This window comes from Diospyros lotus, chromosome 8 (genome assembly GCF_014633365.1).
Source record: "Diospyros lotus cultivar Yz01 chromosome 8, ASM1463336v1, whole genome shotgun sequence".
NCBI lineage: Eukaryota > Viridiplantae > Streptophyta > Magnoliopsida > Ericales > Ebenaceae > Diospyros > Diospyros lotus.
In genome coordinates this window covers 31573124-31591375 of record NC_068345.1, presented here as the reverse complement: position 1 = coordinate 31591375, position 18252 = coordinate 31573124, and the positions used below count along the sequence as shown (strand labels likewise).

The 18252-nt window shown below is 37.3% G+C and overlaps 3 protein-coding genes across 3 annotated transcripts; all 3 read left to right on the top strand.

Annotated features, from left to right (window-relative positions):
- The first annotated feature begins 368 nt into the window (after window positions 1–368).
- Window positions 369–6660, top strand: LOC127807943 (uncharacterized). Its single transcript, XM_052346187.1, has 9 exons — window positions 369–516; window positions 668–790; window positions 2518–2598; window positions 2722–2810; window positions 2951–3025; window positions 3797–3858; window positions 3951–4028; window positions 4364–4552; window positions 6403–6660. The coding sequence occupies exons 2-9, from the start codon at window positions 668–670 to the stop codon at window positions 6477–6479; spliced, it is 774 nt and encodes a 257-aa protein (XP_052202147.1). The 5' UTR covers window positions 369–516; the 3' UTR covers window positions 6480–6660.
- A 1638-nt stretch (window positions 6661–8298) lies between these two features.
- LOC127807942 (monooxygenase 2-like) lies at window positions 8299–14286 on the top strand. The gene is made up of 6 exons (XM_052346185.1): window positions 8299–8642; window positions 8838–8984; window positions 9186–9251; window positions 12883–13051; window positions 13187–13415; window positions 13594–14286. The coding sequence occupies exons 1-6, from the start codon at window positions 8569–8571 to the stop codon at window positions 14133–14135; spliced, it is 1227 nt and encodes a 408-aa protein (XP_052202145.1). The 5' UTR covers window positions 8299–8568; the 3' UTR covers window positions 14136–14286.
- Window positions 14287–16428: 2142 nt separating this feature from the next.
- Window positions 16429–18111, top strand: LOC127807306 (expansin-A11). The gene is made up of 3 exons (XM_052345023.1): window positions 16429–16737; window positions 16855–17176; window positions 17368–18111. The coding sequence occupies exons 1-3, from the start codon at window positions 16590–16592 to the stop codon at window positions 17675–17677; spliced, it is 780 nt and encodes a 259-aa protein (XP_052200983.1). The 5' UTR covers window positions 16429–16589; the 3' UTR covers window positions 17678–18111.
- The last annotated feature ends 141 nt before the right edge of the window (window positions 18112–18252 follow it).

The following is an 18252-nucleotide window of genomic DNA, read 5'->3' as shown; positions in this document are numbered from 1 at the left end:
AATTTTTACTTTTTTTTTTGTTTATTGTAGTAAGTTATTTGGTTTCTTCTGATTTCTCAGACATTATATTTTAGTTGAAAATTCACTATCATTAAAAGATTATCCTATTTTGTAATTGATTAAACTTTATTTTTTTAATTTAATAAAATGATGGAATTTTTCTATAAAACTGTGTATTATTTATTTTTTATAAAAAATTAGTACTCTTGCGAAAGTCTTGACAAATTTTTTTACTAACGCCTCCAAATTAGTTGAGACAGCTCTGCTTTTGACCCGATAATATATATGCCATAAGACCTGGCCCAAGTTCGTTTTGGTTTGGGCCCAATTTCAGCCAACCAGGTTTAGAGTTAGGGCTGTTTACTCAGTGGTACTATAAATACTCCAATCTCCACGGTATGGCGGTTAGGGCGTAAACGAAGAAACGAGCCGAAGAAGAGGGCTTTCCTTCGTGGAGCGTAAAATTCTATCCATATCCGAAGAAGAAGAAGAAGAAGAAGAAGAAGAAGAACAAAGGTATAATCATCAGTCCCAAGTCCTTGCCTTCTTTTCTCACTATGAATTCGTTGTTTTCGAACCCTTAGGCTTCATTCAGCTGCGTCCATTGGTGCTGTTGATTTTTTTGCCTCATTTTTGGAGTTCTCCCATTGATTTGTGTGTGCAAAAGATGGATCGGTACCAGAGAGTGGAGAAGCCAAAGGTGGATACACCAATTGACGAGAATGAGATTCGGATTACGAGCCAGGGCAGGATGCGAAGCTATATCACATATGCCATGAGCCTGCTTCAGGTACTCCTTTTGAGCTTCTTCATATTTTCCCCCCAAGTTGAATTAAATTATGTTTGTTGTCATTCCAAAATTCGTTAGCCACGTGCGTAACTGCTCACTCTGGTTGCGGCGTCGTCATATTGCTGCCAGCTATACGTGTTTACAGGTTCTCATGAACTCGTATTTTGTTTTAATGGGAAAGTTTTTAGTTTTTGGAGCATTTTGGTTTGCAACTCGCCCCTAGTGTGTTCTATCCTAAGGATTTTTGGGAGGAGCTGTCTGGGCTACTATTTTCTGGTGATTTCATTTGAAAGCGTTAAGAGCCTATTATTTGTGGAAGAACAACCCCTCTCCCTGCTGGAAAAAGAAAATAGAAATTGTTTTAGAAGTAAGACTATATGATTTAGGTATGACTAAAAGTTCTGACTGTGCGTCTTGGTGTGAGCGATAGTTTTGCCAAATAATATAGGGATGTTTTGAGTAGAATTGGATGGCACTATTGTGCAGGTATATGATTAAGAACAAACAGGATGTGGAGCAAAAAAGGGATTTTTTAGTCTCTATATCCATGTGTGAAACACAATACTATTTGTTGTTATGTTATGATATTAAAAGACTCAGGTTCCTGATGTTCATACATCAACTTGAGTGAACGAATTGGCAGGCCTCTCTTAAGGAGTTCCTACGCACCTTCTTCAACTGTTGATTTTGGTTATCATACCTGTTTTTTCCCCTCATCAAATCAAAGTAAGAAGTAAGACTTGTATTTGTTGGAATCTGTGTTTCTCTAGGTAGTTCTAGTTCATGATTGAGGGATTCACTGAAGGAGATTTGATTAGCTGAAGTAGAAAGCGGCAAGGTTTTTCTGAGGATTCACTTATATTTCAGCTGTAATGTTTGAGTTGTGTGATTACATTTTAAAGGCGTTTAATAAACACTAAGATGTAAGGGCGCGTGAGACATGTTTTGCACCTGCCTTTTAGATGTGCATCTAGACAGTGCAGTTTGGATGGCGCTGACAGCGCTGTGCCTCAATCTCGAAGAAAGCTCTGTGCACCTCATGCATAGGGGCGCGTTTGACAAATATGCTCTTGTTCCAAAATGAATATGTGGTATCTCTGTTTTGTTATGAAACTGTTCTTTGTGGGTTAGCTGACCTCACAATGGGATTAAGTCATTATATGTTATTGTTGTCGTACTGTTCGATGCTGGTGAATACTCCAGCAGTACCATTATATTACAAGTTTTTTCCTGGAGTCACTTGTAATATGTAAACCTGACACTTATTTTTTGGTTTTTAATTTGCATTCATGCTATCTTCAGTTTGTTTTGTTGCCTGGTAAATGGGCATTATATCATAAATTTTATAGAAAAATAGTTGCAGTCTGTGTTTGGACTATATTTTATGGTAGTTACTGAGGCCCAAATGGAAGAATTGAAAACTGGTGCTTGGTTTTGGAGCTTCTAAATGTGATGTTAACCATTTGCTATATGCCATTGTGTGGGAGTAATTGCTGTTTCTGGAAATATTCTAGCAAGATGGTGAATTTTGCTTATTGATATAAATATTTGCAACAAAAAAGGGGAATCTACCCTACTTTATTGTGGCTTAAAGGCATTAAAAATTTTATTGAAGATGTTGCAATTTACTATGTTGAGTATCAATATTGCCAAGCCTAGCTATCATAAATGTGATTATAAGAGTATTTGGTATCTTTTGTTTCTCTGATTGGTGCAACCTTTTGTAGGAAAAAGGTTCAAATGAAATTGTTTTCAAGGCAATGGGTAGAGCTATCAACAAAACTGTGACAATTGTGGAGTTAATCAAGGTTTTCCTTCCCATGCTTTTCTTTTCTTTGGTTACCTTTCAGTTTGCGTTTCTGTATGCTTTTCAAATTACAAGGTCTATTTGCTGAGGATTATTGAATCTGCTTAATACAACTGTAATACAGAGGAGGATTGTTGGTCTTCATCAAATTACATCAATTGGATCAACTGATATAACTGATACATGGGAGCCCCTGGAAGAAGGCCTCCTTCCGTAAGAGTTCTATACACCTTGTGCTTGACAAAATGTCATCTCGGAAGTTCATTATCAGGCTTGGACTTCCTATTGTGATGAAGTTTATATCTTTGGATTTATCTTATTATGGCCCTTGATGGTCTTTTGTTTCTTTGCAGATTAGAAACCACAAGACATGTCTCAATGATTACGATAACTCTATCAAAAGAGGAGCTGAATAGATCCTCTGTGGGGTGAGTTAGCACTAGAGGTCTCCCAGTTGTTTTTATATATATTTCTTTGCACTTTTTATTTCACAGTGATATAAATTGTTGGGTTCTGAGTGTATATGGTCCCGTAATGATTTCTTTAAGAATCTAGGTTCATGATTCTAATTCTTGGTATTGTAACTATTGTTTCATGCTTTGGACTTAAAAAACAAAATAACATACTAGACCTTTGAAATGAACAGCTTGTTGCTGATAAAGTTTTGGTTTGTTTTCTGAAATCTGTTCCCTCTCCATAGCTGGGACATTTTCTATCTTTGTTTATTCCATTTTATGAAAACAATGATTCCAAGAATTTGTGTTTGTTGATAGATTGTTGACTGATCTTTCTTGATGTTTGTAATCATTAGTCCTAGGTTTAAACTTGAATTGTGGATTCTGTTGGAAGATCTTCAAGAGAAGGTTCCATTTTTTTCTTTTAATTTTCAGGAAAATTTTTATTTGAAGTTTATGCCACAATAAGAAATTTTAATTACTGTAGATATCCAACAATTTGACTTTCCCTTAAATTTTCTTATTCTTTTGCATGAAGCTGATCCTACCTAGTGGGATTATGGCTTGATATGTTATTCTTGATATGTTATATGCAAAGTGATTGGAAGAGTATGAGTTAAGATCTAGTTTAATGGCTGTGAAAAACACTTTTTCCCAAGTTGAATTTTGTGACAAGAAGTACAGAAATTCTGTTCATTCATGTATTTACAGATTCTTGATATCACACACCGCTATCTGCTGCAGGTACCAGCCTCCACTACCAGCTGACCAGGTCAAGGCATGGAACGACTTTGACTATGAAGGAGGCAAGAAACTTAACAAGGGCGTTTATATAAATACATACGTATATTTACATTACTTGTACTGGAATTTGGTGTGACATGTTTTTTTCATGCAGAAGGATCACCTACTGGTCGGGGAAGGGGCCGTGGTGGCAGGGGAAGGGGACGGTCAAGAGGTACAGGCGGGGGATATGGTGCGTTTCGCTGATGTTTATGTATTTTAATTTATCCATGAAATATGGTTTCTGAAGCTTTGCTTGTGCTGTATTTGATGTTGGTTTTGGGTCCTGCTGCATTTGTTTAACGTCCTAGAAACAAATTATAATTCAAACAACTCTTGTGCTAATCAGTGTTTAGAACTTAATACATCCTGTAGTTGCTTGTTAACATGGCCATGACTTGTGTTAGTTTTATTTTTGAATTGGAGAAACGGAGTTATTTTTAATGGTTTTCATGATAGCTGTTGGGTTTTATGCGTGTCACAGTAGCTGTGGTTTATGTATGACATGCCATTCTTGTCATATTTTAGGTAATGGATTTGCTACTGCTGAGTATGACGATGGAGGTTGGGATGGTAATCGTGGCTATATGAGGGGAAGAGGCCGAGGAAGAGGTCGTAACTCTCGTGGTCGTGGTGGAAGAGGGTATAATGGTCCTCGGTTTGACATGCAGCAAGATGTTGGAAATTATAACCAGGAAGGTCCTGCTCGTGGCCGTGGTATGGCCTTCTTACTCTGCTTCCTATTTACCAGATGATGAAGTCATTAATAAGCCCAAGTAGGTTTATTGTTTTGTCTAGACAAGCATGCATATGATTTTTTTTCTTTCTTTTTTTTTTTTTTCCTGGTCTGGGGAGTGGGGTTGATAGCAATTATATGGTTACTCCTTGTGCTTGGAAGGTGAAGGTCTTTTTTCCGTAGTAATTTTGACTAGTGTTATTAAAGGCACGCCTAGGAGCCCACCTAGGCGCGCATGCCTAGGCTCAAGGTGCGCCTGAAATGCTTCCAGGCGAGCGTAGACCAGCAAGGCGTGTTTAGGCGTGCCTAGGCCCAAGGTGCCTTTGGCTTAGGTGCGCCTAAGCTTTTTTAATTGTTTTTTAGGGTTTTTATTTTACTATTATTATTTTATTTTATTTTTTATTTTTTAGGGTTTAAATTTATTGCTTCAACTACAAATTTGACAATGAGTAAAAGGGCTACTACTTCAAGTGTTCCAATTGAATTTGAACTAGATGAAGATGGAGAGGGAGATGATGTGTAAGAAGATATTAGAGACAATGCTTTTAATGATGAAAATATGGAAATCTTTGATTTGATGGTGAGGATGATTTTTAGATTATTTAAAATGCATAATTAGTTAATCTTGATTAAGATTTAAAACCTATAATTGTTTTAAGATTTAATTTAAGTTGATTTCAAGACTTTTAGATTGCATATTTTGACATTGTTTATTGTTCTTTTCATTATTATATGTTAAATTTTTTAATTTCTTGATAAACATACTTGTGAATATGTTGTTAAGAGTTAAGACCTATTTTATACTTTTATTCTTCAACTAGAATATATATTTTTCTTTTTTTTAGTTAGAATGCGCCTAGTTCCATCAGGTGTGCTCCTCGCCTTGTGCCTTAGGCTCCAACACCCTTTTGCACCTTAGTACACATTGGGCTTTTAATAACACTGATTTTGACTAGAAGTTCAGAGGTTTGTTTTTGTGGAAACCACCTCGTTACAGAGTAAGGGTTAGGTTATGTAAGTATGAACTTCGCAAAGTGGAAGAGGACTCTGGTTTTGCTTATTCGGACTTGATTCTGATTGTTTGGCTTTGGTTATGGGGTTTGGTATGGTGAGAACAACATTGCTTGAAGTTAAGTTTTGGTCCTAAATTTGGTTACCTAGAAATAGACCAACCCCAGAGCTGTCTCATGTTTATATTACTGTTCGAAACATGTCCTTAAAAAAGTAATCAGGTAGTCTTTTATTCAGTACGGGATGGATTATGTAGTGCCCAATACTAAGTTTCTATCATTAGTTTACATTAACTACTATTTATGGAGGCATTACATTGTGATAGATTTCTGTACTTGTATTGGAGAAAATCGTTTTTAGCTGATTTTACTTCTGTTGGAGAACAGTGACTTGTACATTCAATATGATACCAATAGCCTGAAGAAGCAAGGGAGGATTCTGTGTGGTTCTCATTTGTCCGGTTATCTCTGCCTCACCAAAATATGCTAGTGGTGCATGTGGCATGGTTGTTTAATTTGTTTCTAAAAGTGGAGACATTTACTCCTGAATTTCTATAGAAACAAATAATTAACAATGCTGATGGGGAAGGCATCTAAGAAAAAGTCTGCATGCGTTTTTTAACTCAAAATAGAACTCCTGTCTCCGATTTACAACTGGCCATTCATTCGGGACAAAAACTCTTTTTGAGCTGGCTTTCACCCCCCTAAAACTGGAATTGCTTGTGAAATTAACTGCCTGTAGACTCTGTAGGTTCATTTGTCAGAGTTTCAAGTGTGAGGTTCGATGTCGCTTACATTTTGTTCCCCATTTTTCGTTGTAGGTCGTGGCCGTGGGAGGGGATACCGTGGAAGGGGTCGTGGGTTTAGATCTAATGGACCAATTAATGCAGCTGCATGAAGGGGTTAACCGGTCTCCATTGGGCGTAATGCAGGGTTTCTGCTGCTTTATGTGTTTGGATGCCTGCTCCGTATCTATATTTGTTCTTCTTCTTGTCCTTACTGATTTTAAGTGTAGGAAGTTAATGTAGACTAATTTATGAGCTTCAAACTAGTGCCGTAGTTGGCAGAATTTTCATTTTTGTTTTGTTTTTATTTTGTTCTCTATTTTTTTTTTTTTTTTTTTTTGGGGGGGGGGGGGGGGGGGGTTTCCTAATTAGGTAGAGTTTGGATGCTTGATTAACTGTAACTGTTCTTTGTTCAGGAGCGGCACATTCTTTTCTCTTTGTCCCGTTTGGGAAATTTTTATCATTTTAATTCAGAAAATTTGTGTTTAATAAAGTAATTGTGTGCACTGGCAAGAGAGAGCCTTCAAATTTGTAGTTAAGAGGGACCGGTGGTAAAATTTTCGGTTCACACTGAAGGGCGGTTGCGAGTTCTAAATCAAAACTTTTGATGGTAGAATTAGAGCTATCTGACATCTCCTATATAACTTGCAAGTGTTCGCCTCTTTGTCATTTGGATTTTAGGTGGCCCGACAATTATTATAGTTCAGTTTTTAGAATGCACATACATACCAATGGGAAGAAAAATAAAAAGTTACATCTTAGGTTTCACGCATTTGGTTAGAAGGATTCTAAATGACGTCAATTTTAGCTTCTTTTATTTCTTGAATATCTAAATTTAAAACAGTTAAAAATAATCTCGTTCAAACACAAACTTATAAAACATTTCGAACAAGCCCAACGCGGCGTCTGGGCCATCATTTCAATAATGCTACATAATTATATAAAATTTGGTATACATATGCACATGCTCTATTGGCTTTGTTTTTGTTTTTTTTATTTCTTTTTATATTAGTTTACCCCGTCGCAAGCAAAGAAGAGCCAAGGGGGGAGGCTGGTACAATGAACCGATGGATCCATAAGATTGCATATGCGCTGATGCATTATTGCGTATGGACTAATTCATTAGGGCTGGTTTGGCTAAGCATTTTAAATTTTAACTTTTAAGCTGTCCAGCTTTTAAGTGGTGTAAAGTTTTCGAGTTAGGTAGTGTTTAAATTGATAATATATTTAAATAAATATGTTTTTAATTTATCAATTGAATAATTATGTATTTTGTTTGAAAGAGTTGATAAATTATTAAAATTTGATAAAAAGATAAAAATAGATATGTTGAATGATGTAAAATTTTATCATTAGATATTAATAAATTATACATAATTATTAAAAAATATATTAATATAATATATATGCATCTTTTTATTTTTTTAAATATATTATCATTAGATTAATATATATATATATATATACACACTGTACAAATATACGAGGAGTTGCCAAGGATAGAGTTGATGATGGAGGCGCGGGCAACGATTGAGACTGGAGGCGGCGACCGATGAGGATGGGTTTGGAGGCAGCGATTACCTGCGACGGTGACCGACAGCGACAGAGGAGCTGGAGGCGATGGTGGGGGTGATTGTGAGGCAAATGGCAACAATGAAAGTGAGAGGACAAAAATTGGTTGTAGAGAGTTGAAAAAGAATGATATAAATTAAAAATTGGTATTTTATTTAAGGATAAATAAGTAATTTACTCGATAAACATAATTTTTATTCTAGTAGCATTTTGCAAAAGCTAAGAGAGAGGAGCTTTGCAAAGCATTATTAAAATAGCGTTTAAGCTATATAATTTTTAAGTTATTTGAGTTTGTTAAACACTTGATTGAAAAAGGCTATATTAATAGGTGATCAAACCGGTTAGCCAAACAAGCCCTATTGCGGAGGCCTGAATGCACTACTTCACGGAAGGCAACTGAAATGGTCACATCAGGAAGACAACTTGAGCAGAATCCTATCTCGCTGCTGCCTATGACGCAGAGGCTGCCCTCACAATTCTCTCTGCTTGTTCCTCGATTCTCCCTCCCATTTGTGTGCCTATATACACACACACACGCAGAAGCGCGCACACACAACATCTTCTTCATCATCTTAACTTCCTTCCTACTGTAATATATCAAGAAATTCAATAGAGTGACAGAGAGGGGCGATGGAGATCACCGAAGATATTGTTATAGTTGGCGGTGGAATAGCTGGACTTACCACCTCTTTGGGTCTTCACAGGTTTGTAAAACCCCCCAAAAAATAAAAGCAACCCCCCCCCCCTCTCTCTCTCTCTCACACACACACACACCAATTCTAGTTAGCTCTATTTGGTTTGCCAAAAAGATAAGAAAAACGAAAAGAAAAGAAGCTGTAAGGGTAATGAATAATTATGCATATGTATATATAATATATGCATATGAATAATTGGTGCAGGTTAGGATTGAAGAGCTTGGTGTTGGAATCATCAGACAAGCTGAGAGTTACTGGGTTCGCTCTGACACTGTGGACTAACGCTTGGAGGGCTTTGGATGCGGTTGGGGTTGCCAATTCCCTTCGCCAACACTATCCTACCCTTCCCAGGTTATCTCTAATTCTCTATCTGCTTTATTTAATTTGTATATGGCTTTTCACTGAAAATTTATCAGTCAAAAACCATGCACTTTTTTAATTATTTAGACAGTCAATTTAAAGCTTACTTTTTTATCCGAATATAATCTCTTTGACAAACAAGATATTAAAATGGATATAAAAATGATGGTTGTTGTATTAATGATTTTATAGGTTTCAAGTGAATTCTTCACTTTCGGGTCTCAGTTCAGAGTTATCGCCGAATAGTAAAGGGGGAGAGTAAGTTGATATACTTTCACTTCTCTTAAATTAATGATCATCGTGATTCATACGCAGCGAATTTTCATTTATAATTACTTGTTTAATTTTTTATCACCGGGAAGAGAATAACAAATTGGGACATAAACGTCTAATTGCCTTTGAAAAAGTCATATTTGATCAAGTGCATCATTTCAACAACAACAATAACATATTCAGCCTTTATCCCACTATGTGGGGTCGACTACATGAATTCTAGACTTTCATGTATTTCTGTCTTTTATCATATCCTCATTTAGATCCATACATTTCATATCAAATTTTAATGTCTCTCCCAAAGTCTTCTTGAGTCTACCTCTACCTCTTTTTGTGACTAATTGTTCCATTTCATCAACTTTCCTTACAGGAGCGTCTCTTAGTCTCCTTCTCACATGACCAAACCATCTTAGTCTAGTCTCTCTCATTTTCTCTTCGATTGGCACTACTCCTACCTTATTACAAATAACTTTATTTCTAATTTTATCCTTTCTTATATGTCTGCACATCCATCTTAACATCCTCATCTCCGCTACACTCGTCTTTTGCTCATGCTGGTATTTGACTGTCCAACATTCTGAGCCATACAGTAAGACTGGTCTTATAGCTGTCATATAAAATTTTTCTTTCAATTTTAATGAGATTTTATCATCACATAACACCCCCGATGTATTTCTCCATTTTAGCCAACCTGCCTTAATTCTATGTGCGACATTCTCGTGGATTTCTCCATCTTTTTGAATCACTGATCCCAAATATCGAAAATGGTCTTTTCTTTGTAAGATTTGGTCTTCTAATTTTATTATAACATCATCCACTCTTGCATTTTTACTAAATTTGCATTCCATATATTCTGTTTTCTTTCTACTTAATTTAAATTCCTTAGATTCTAAATTGTTTCTCCACAACTCAAGCTTAGTGTTCACTCATTCTTTTGTTTCATCCACTAACACTATGTCGTCTGCAAATAGCATACACCATGGCACATCTGTCTGAATATCTTTAGTGAGTTCATCCATTACTAGGACAAATAAGTATGGACTTAGTGCAGAACCTTGATGCAGTCCTATTGTAGTTGTAAATGGTTCAGTATCCCCTCCGCATGTTCTAACCCTTGTCTCTACACCATGATACATGTCTTTAAGGGCTTGTATACAAGCTATTTTGACTCCTTTCTTCTCTAAAACCCTCCATAATACTTCTCTAGGGACCCTATCATAGGCCTTTTCTAGATCTATAAACACTATATATAGGTCCTTCTGATGATCCCGATACCTTTCCATTAGACGCCTCAGTAAATATATAGCTTCCATTGTTGACCTACCAGGCATGAAACCAAACTGATTTTCTGACACCTTTGTTTCTTTTCTGAGCCTCTGCTCTATTACTCTCTCCCAGAGTTTCATGGTATGACTCATTAATTTAATTCCTCTATAATTTTCACAGTTTTGAACATCTCCTTTGTTCTTATATATAGGAACCAAAGTACTCTTTCTCCACTCATCTGGCATCTTTTTTGATTTTAGGATGGCGTTAAATAGTTGCGTTAGCCAGGAGATGCCCTCTTCTCTCATGCATTTCCATGTTTCTATTGGTATATTATCTGGTCCCACTACCTTATGATTTTTCATCTTTTTTAATACTTGCCTTATTTCATTTGAACTTATGCGTCGATAGAATGTGTAGCTCACATTCCCTTCGGGGTTACTAAGATGTCCCAACCTAACTCTTGTGTCACCACCATCATTGAATAATTTTGTGAAATACTCCTTCCATCTCTCCTTAATCGCTCCATCATTTACTAAAACATTTTGATTGTCATCTTTTATGCATTTCACTTGATTTAAATCCCGTGTTTTTCTTTCTCTTGCTTTAGCTAATTTATATATATCCCTTTCTCCATCTTTTGTATCAAGTCGTTTATATAGATTCTTGTATGCTTTTGATCTTGCTTCACTAACAGCTCTTTTTGTTGCCTTTTTTGCTTCTTTATAATTTTTTTTGATTTTCTTCATTGTTGCATTGATATACCGCCTTATAGCAAGTTTTCTTATTTTTAATTTTCAATTGTACCTCTTCATTCCACCACCAAGACTCCTTAAGTTTAGGGGCTCTACCATTTGTCTCTCCAAGGACTACATTTGCCATGCTTCTCAGAGCATTAGCCATTTCTTTCCACATTTGGTTTGCCTGTCTTTCTCCATTCCATTCCCTTTCCTTCTACCCCTTAATTTTTCTTTGAAGATTAGTTGTTTCTTCCCTTTTAAATTCCACCACCTGATTTTTGGATTTTGTTTTATGCGATTTTTTCTCTTCCAATTTCTTACTTGGACGTCAAGTACTAGAAGTCTATGTTGAGTAGTCAAACACTCTCCCGGTATCACCTTACAATTCCTACAACATAACTGATCCTCTTGTCTCATGAGGAAGTAATCTATTTGGGTGCTTGAGGTGATATTTTTATATGTGATTAAGTGTTCGTCCTGTTTTTTGAACCTAGTATTGGTTATAATGAACCCATATGCCATAGCAAAATCTAGGATAGATTTACCCTCATTATTAATTTCCCCAAATCCATACCCTCCGTGTACCTCTCTATATCCGTTTCCGTCTCTACCCACGTGCCCATTTAAGTCACCTCCTATAATCACTTTCTCTCCTCTTGGTATCATTTGTATGAGTCCCTCTAGGTCCTCCCAGAATTTTGCTTTTATCTCATCACCTAACCCCGCTTGTGGTGCATATGTACTAAAGATATTCATAGTCATTCTTCCTAGACTAATCTTCACCATAATAATCTTATCCCCTATTCTCTTTACATCCACTACCTCATCTATTAAGCTCTTATCCATAATAATCCCCACTCCATTTTTCGCTCGATCAGTTCCTGTGTACCATATTTTATATCCAGCTTCTGATAAAGTTTTTGCTTTTTTCCCTACCCATCTCGTCTCTTGAAGGCACATAATATTAATTTTTCTCCTAATCATCACATCCACCACTTCCATAGCTTTGCTTGTTAATGTTCCTATGTTCCATGACCCAATCCTTAATCTATGATTTTGTTTTTAGCCTTAACTTTGGATTTGATTTTGTTTTTAGCCTTACTTTGAATTTGATTTTGTTTTTGATTTTGATTTTGGTTTTGGTTTTGGTTTTGATTTTGATTTTGGTTTTGATTTTGATTTTGATTTTGGACTAGCTTCTTTACCCACATCCGTCCAAGCAAATGCGGGAACCCTTGCTCATTTATCACTACATCCAGGCGCCGATGCAGCGGCCCTAGCTCATTTGTCACTACACGGGGGCAGTGTAGCACGTTGCTATGAAGGGTTACGCTCACGCCCAAACGATTTTTCATAATTTGTTTAGAGTTCATGTTTTGGATCCGACTAAATTTTACGTTGGCTGTCGACTACCTAACACAACCCTCCTCCTTTATCCGGGTTTGAGACCGGCAATGGATAACATCCCCCGGCGGAGTTCAAGTGCATCATTTCAAATGAAAAAAAAAATTGTCTAATTTTTGTTGGTTCAATTAATGTCAATATTTTCCTTTTTCCTTTCCATTTGTTTTGGTAAATAATTAATGGTGTACCTACGCCTAATTATCCAGCAACAAAGACTACGAAATTCGGTGTGTGAGAAGGAAGGAGTTACTGGAAACATTGGAGGGAGAGCTGCCCCGTGGAGCCATCCGTTATTCCTCTATGGTTGTTTCCATTGAGGATTTAGGATTCCACAAACTGTTGCGCTTAGCCGATGGTTCCACTGTCAAAACGAAGGTATGCATCTATAAATCTTTCATCTTTTCAAATGAACGATACACAGTTTTTATTCATCATTGCGGTAAAGATTAATGTTGTGTTTACTGTAAACCATAATACATAATTTGTGTTTCTCGATGAATTAATTATTAGGTGCTGATAGGCTGTGATGGAGTGAACTCACGGGTGGCGAAATGGCTAGGCTTTGAGAACCCAGTTGATTCTGGACGATCAGCCATTAGGGGGCTTGTTGAATACCCAGATGGCCACAGCTTTCAGCCAAGGTTCCACGTCTTCTTTGGCGGAGGAGTCCGCTTTGGCTTTCTTCCTTGTGGCGAGAAGTCCATTTACTGGTTTTGCACCATCCACTCATCTCTACAACGTATGCTACCATATATTTCTTCTTCTAAATCCCATCTTTTCCTTGAATTCGGAGTCATCCCTTTTCTCGAAAACCAAAGGTTTTTAAGTTTTCCTTAAGATGAGTCCATATATAGATTTTTGTATGTTTACTGACTCTGCATTTTATTTTATGGATGTGGGGTTGTCTTGTTTTCCAGATGATGTCGAGGACATGGAAGAGAACCCACTAAAGATGAAGCAGTTCGTGCTAAGGAAGATCAGCAAAATACCCAAAGAAGCAGCAGACGTAGTGGAAAGAACTAAACTAGATTGCATTTCCTGCTCTCCATTGAAGCTCAGATTGCCATGGCATGTACTTCTGGGGAACATAACCAAATCCAATGTTTGCGTGGCTGGGGACGCCTTTCATCCAATGACACCGGACATCGGCCAAGGCGGCTGCTCAGCCCTAGAAGACGGCGTTGTTCTTGCCAGGTGCCTTGGCGAAGCCCTACTGGAAAGACCCAGAGAAGAAGAAGAAGAAGAATACGAGAGGATCAAGAAGGGGTTGGAGAAGTATGCAAAGCAGAGGAGGTGGAGGAGTTTCAAACTCATTTCCACAGCCGCTTTGGTGGGTTTCATTCAAGAAAGTGATGCAAGGGTGATGACATTCTTAAGAGAGAAACTCCTTTCGGGGTTCTCAGTTGGTGCAATGTGGAAGATGGCTGATTTCGATTGTGGTGACCTATATCATTCCTAGAGGGTTAATACTGTGTCCAAGTTTATCATTGATACAATGTAATATCGATACCAAACAGTACCGCATACCTATTCAATTAAAGATTGATGGGAATAGTGTATTCTTCAAGTGATCTATTTATTGTTTGTCAAATTTGATAAATTCCATAGCATCGGTGTGTTCTTTTTGCCTCCCCTATGTATGTAAAGTTTATTATTTCGGTTAAGACCTGTTGCAATTGAAATCAATGGCATCTCTTGCTGCAGAAGTTAAAGCCTTTAACTAAGAAGCAGTTGGCCAGCTACAGAATACAAATCACTGTTTCCAACAGATTCCCATGTTCCAATGCCATATATCATTCTTGTTATAAGAAATGGCTTCCTGCGCTATGCTATGCCCCATCATGCATCTGCATGTGTTCTTGCTCCAATCATTCAAGTCTCTTCTTACGAGGTGCAAATAAATAGTCAATCGCCTTCCACTTTTCTCCCAAACAATGTTATACAAAATCAGAAAACCATAAATATAATTACTTCTGCCACTATCATTCTCTCGCCTTTGCTGATCTCCACCTCCATCCTTATTTTTTTTTAGTTGAATAAGTGGTGGAGCCAAAAAAGAATTTTAGTTCGGGTTAAGGACTAATTTTAGGTTTGGTCAAATTATAAAAATTATAATTATTCATACTAATATATATAAAAAATAAAAAAACTAGCTGGGGCCAAGGCCCAACTTGCCAAAATGTGGCTCCGCCACTGAGTTGAATGGATTAATTTAGCAAGTGTGGAGGTAAATTAATGGAGTGAGTTTTTAATATTTGGTTATTTTTTGTGATTGTGGCTTCAAAATCTTAGAACTAAAAGCATAACTTAATGCATGTCTGTTTTTGAACACACATTGCATTATATATCCTAAGGGTTTCAGTTCATCTTGCAAATGAATGATGCCCTGCAGTTGGTGGTTGGGTCTAGTTAGTTGGGCATCCATTAATTTTGTTGCTACTTGCTAGGGTTGTCTTGAGGTTTGTCCCAAATCATTTGTCTTTGAGGCTTTTGCCCGGAGTTAATTTTGATGCATAATTTGGTCTTTGTGAGGTGGCGTTAATATTATATGTGGTATTTGTGGGTGTGACTTTTCGTTATATTTAATAATAAATTAAGAATAATAATTTAACTATTACACGTAAACCAAGGGATCATTAATTAAATTTAAAAAAAATAAACTATATGTCAACCAAGCGCTATCTTTTAAAAATGAACATTCAATTAAAAATATTAAACTTTGTCATATTAAATTTAAGGCCTGAAGACGTCAAAATCGTGATGCACCATCCCCTCCCTCACAAACATGACCTTTGGCTTTGGGAATTAACCAATTAATTAGAAGAAGCTGATTCTACAAGTGCTCATAATTGACACAAAATTCCAATCATTGCCTCTTCATTTTCCAATCCAGTTCATGGTAGGCAGCAATTAATTAATTTATTTTCTTCAGATCCATGAGTTTTCTCTATGGCTTGGCTTGACGGTGCCACCCTCACCGTCACATGGCAAGTTTCAGTTCTATATTGGAAGATCCAAATGTCAATTAATATTTATTTATATGCCATTTGAATAAAATGTATGTTTATGATACATCGATGATCAGGACTGGCAAGAAAATTAGTAGCAATTAGCAATATCTATATTGTCAAAACCATGTGAATCTCACATCAGAATAATGGGATTGTACCATGACCATGTAAGGTCAAAGGATTGCCATGTGAGCTTGTATCGGTTGATTAAAAATATTCCAAGTATAAGCCAAGCCAAGCCATTGAATCGAATACGTTTTTTTTTTTTTTCCCCACCAAACCAAACACCAATAAATTAATTAATTAAAGAAATGTGAAAAAGTAAACAGTTTGGCCGGCCCCTTCTGAAAACCATTTTTTTCTAATTTAAGAATCAGACCAACTCAAAGGGATTACTTTCTATGCACAGTTATTTTCAAGTTATTGTGAAGTTTAAGATTATGAATATCCATCTATAACTATAACTATAACTATATAAAAGTAAATGAGATTTTAAAATATCATAAAAAAATTAAAATAAGCACATCGATCCCAACAAAGTGTGTGACTCGATTCATTCACGGTTCTCGTCTCGGGAAATCCATGTGGACGCGTGGAAGGAACAGTGAGTGAGTGAGAGAGAGAACGTGGGAATAATTGAAGGGTGGCCCAGAATTTCTTCAGACTTTCAGAGACGATAACCCAGAATTTTAATTTAACCCCTCTTTCTGCTCTCAGAGTTAGAGGTCACATGCTAGGTGGTTGGATACTTGGATTGGCCAAATCTGGTTCCTATTTAAGAGTCCCTCTTCATTGTAGTTGGCCAACACACAAACACTACTGAATTAGAATACATTGATCCCAACAGTCCTCCTTAATCAGCTGCCTCCCATTTGCAAGAAAGCAAGAGATCAGAAGAATTAATGGCCAACTTGGGCTTTCTTTCACTACTTCTGATCACGGTTGGAATCTGCTGTCCCTTCATCATCAACGCCAATGCTTTTGTGGCTTCTGGCTGGCAACAAGCTCATGCCACTTTCTATGGCGGCAGTGATGCCTCTGGAACAATGGGTACGTACTTATTAAACCACAGATCTAATTGGGTTTGTCAAATTAATCTTGAAAACTTTGATGCATGAACGAACGAACGATTGATTGAATGATTTAATTTGCTTGGGCGACTAACAGGAGGAGCTTGTGGATATGGGAACTTGTATGCCACTGGTTATGGGACTAGAACGACAGCTCTAAGCACTGCTTTGTTCAACGATGGCGCATCCTGCGGGCAATGCTACAAGATCATCTGTGATTACAAAACCGACCCCACTTGGTGCAAGAAAGGGTACTCGGTTACGGTCACGGCCACAAACTTTTGCCCCCCTAACTATGATCTTCCTAGCAACGCCGGCGGCTGGTGCAACCCTCCTCTCCAGCACTTCGACATGGCTCAGCCTGCTTGGGAGAAGATCGGCATTTACAGAGGTGGCATCATCCCCGTCTTGTACCAAAGGTCAGAACTTTGATCGTTTTCTGAGTAATTAAAATCACCTGAGAAGTGTTTTTATTCCAAGTAGAACCCTCTGTTAGAAACTCTATAATAGCATGAGGGACCCCCATATATCCCCGATTAAACACGGAGAAATAACCCTTTTAGTCTTAATGGCTAGCTTATATTTTTGTACGTGCGATTGTTTGGTGCAGGGTGTCATGCAAGAAACATGGTGGGGTTAGATTCACAGTGAACGGGAGGGACTACTTTGAGCTGGTGCTGATAAGCAATGTGGCCGGGGCTGGATCTATTCAATCTATGTCCATTAAGGGCTCAAAAACTGACTGGACGCCAATGTCAAGGAACTGGGGAGCAAATTGGCAGTCCAATTCTTACTTAAACGGCCAATCTCTCTCTTTCAGGGTCACCACCACCGATGGCCAGACGAGAGTGTTCCAAAACATTGTCCCGGCAAATTGGCAATTCGGCCAGACCTTTTCTAGCCCCGTTCAGTTCTCCTGAATTTCATAAGAGTTTTAGAGTTCAGGGTTTTGGGTTTTAGTGGCAGCGGCATGCTTATAATTTTGCTGGAGCAGCCCGCCAATTTTTACAGCTTATACTTTAATATTCGCGTGGGGTAAGAAGGGAAGGAAAACCCATGAACTCAAAAGGCTCCTCCGTATGTTCTTCTTGCGAGTTTCTGCACTTAAAGGTCACTGTCCTTCCACAAAAGTGGTGGCTATACGTGGAGTTGGAAATTGTTTGGATTCTGGACTACTGAAGATATTACATACCAATAAGAAGCTAGCTTGGTAACAACACAGCTTCGTAACATTAATTAATTTTCAATGTCTGTACTTCTAAATAATACTCTTGTGATGTATAGAATTAATGGTGCAATGGAACATTTTTCTATCACCCCAAGTTAATATAAGCATTCCCCCTTTCTTTTCTTATACGTTCAAGGCTGACACCTCTCATTCTCATGGCCTAAAGCCTTGGGATTTTGTTTGTCAATTGCTCTTATAACCTTTTTCTTTCTTTCTTTATACTATCAAGGCTTAACCTGATTAACTTCTCTTAATAGGATGATTCTC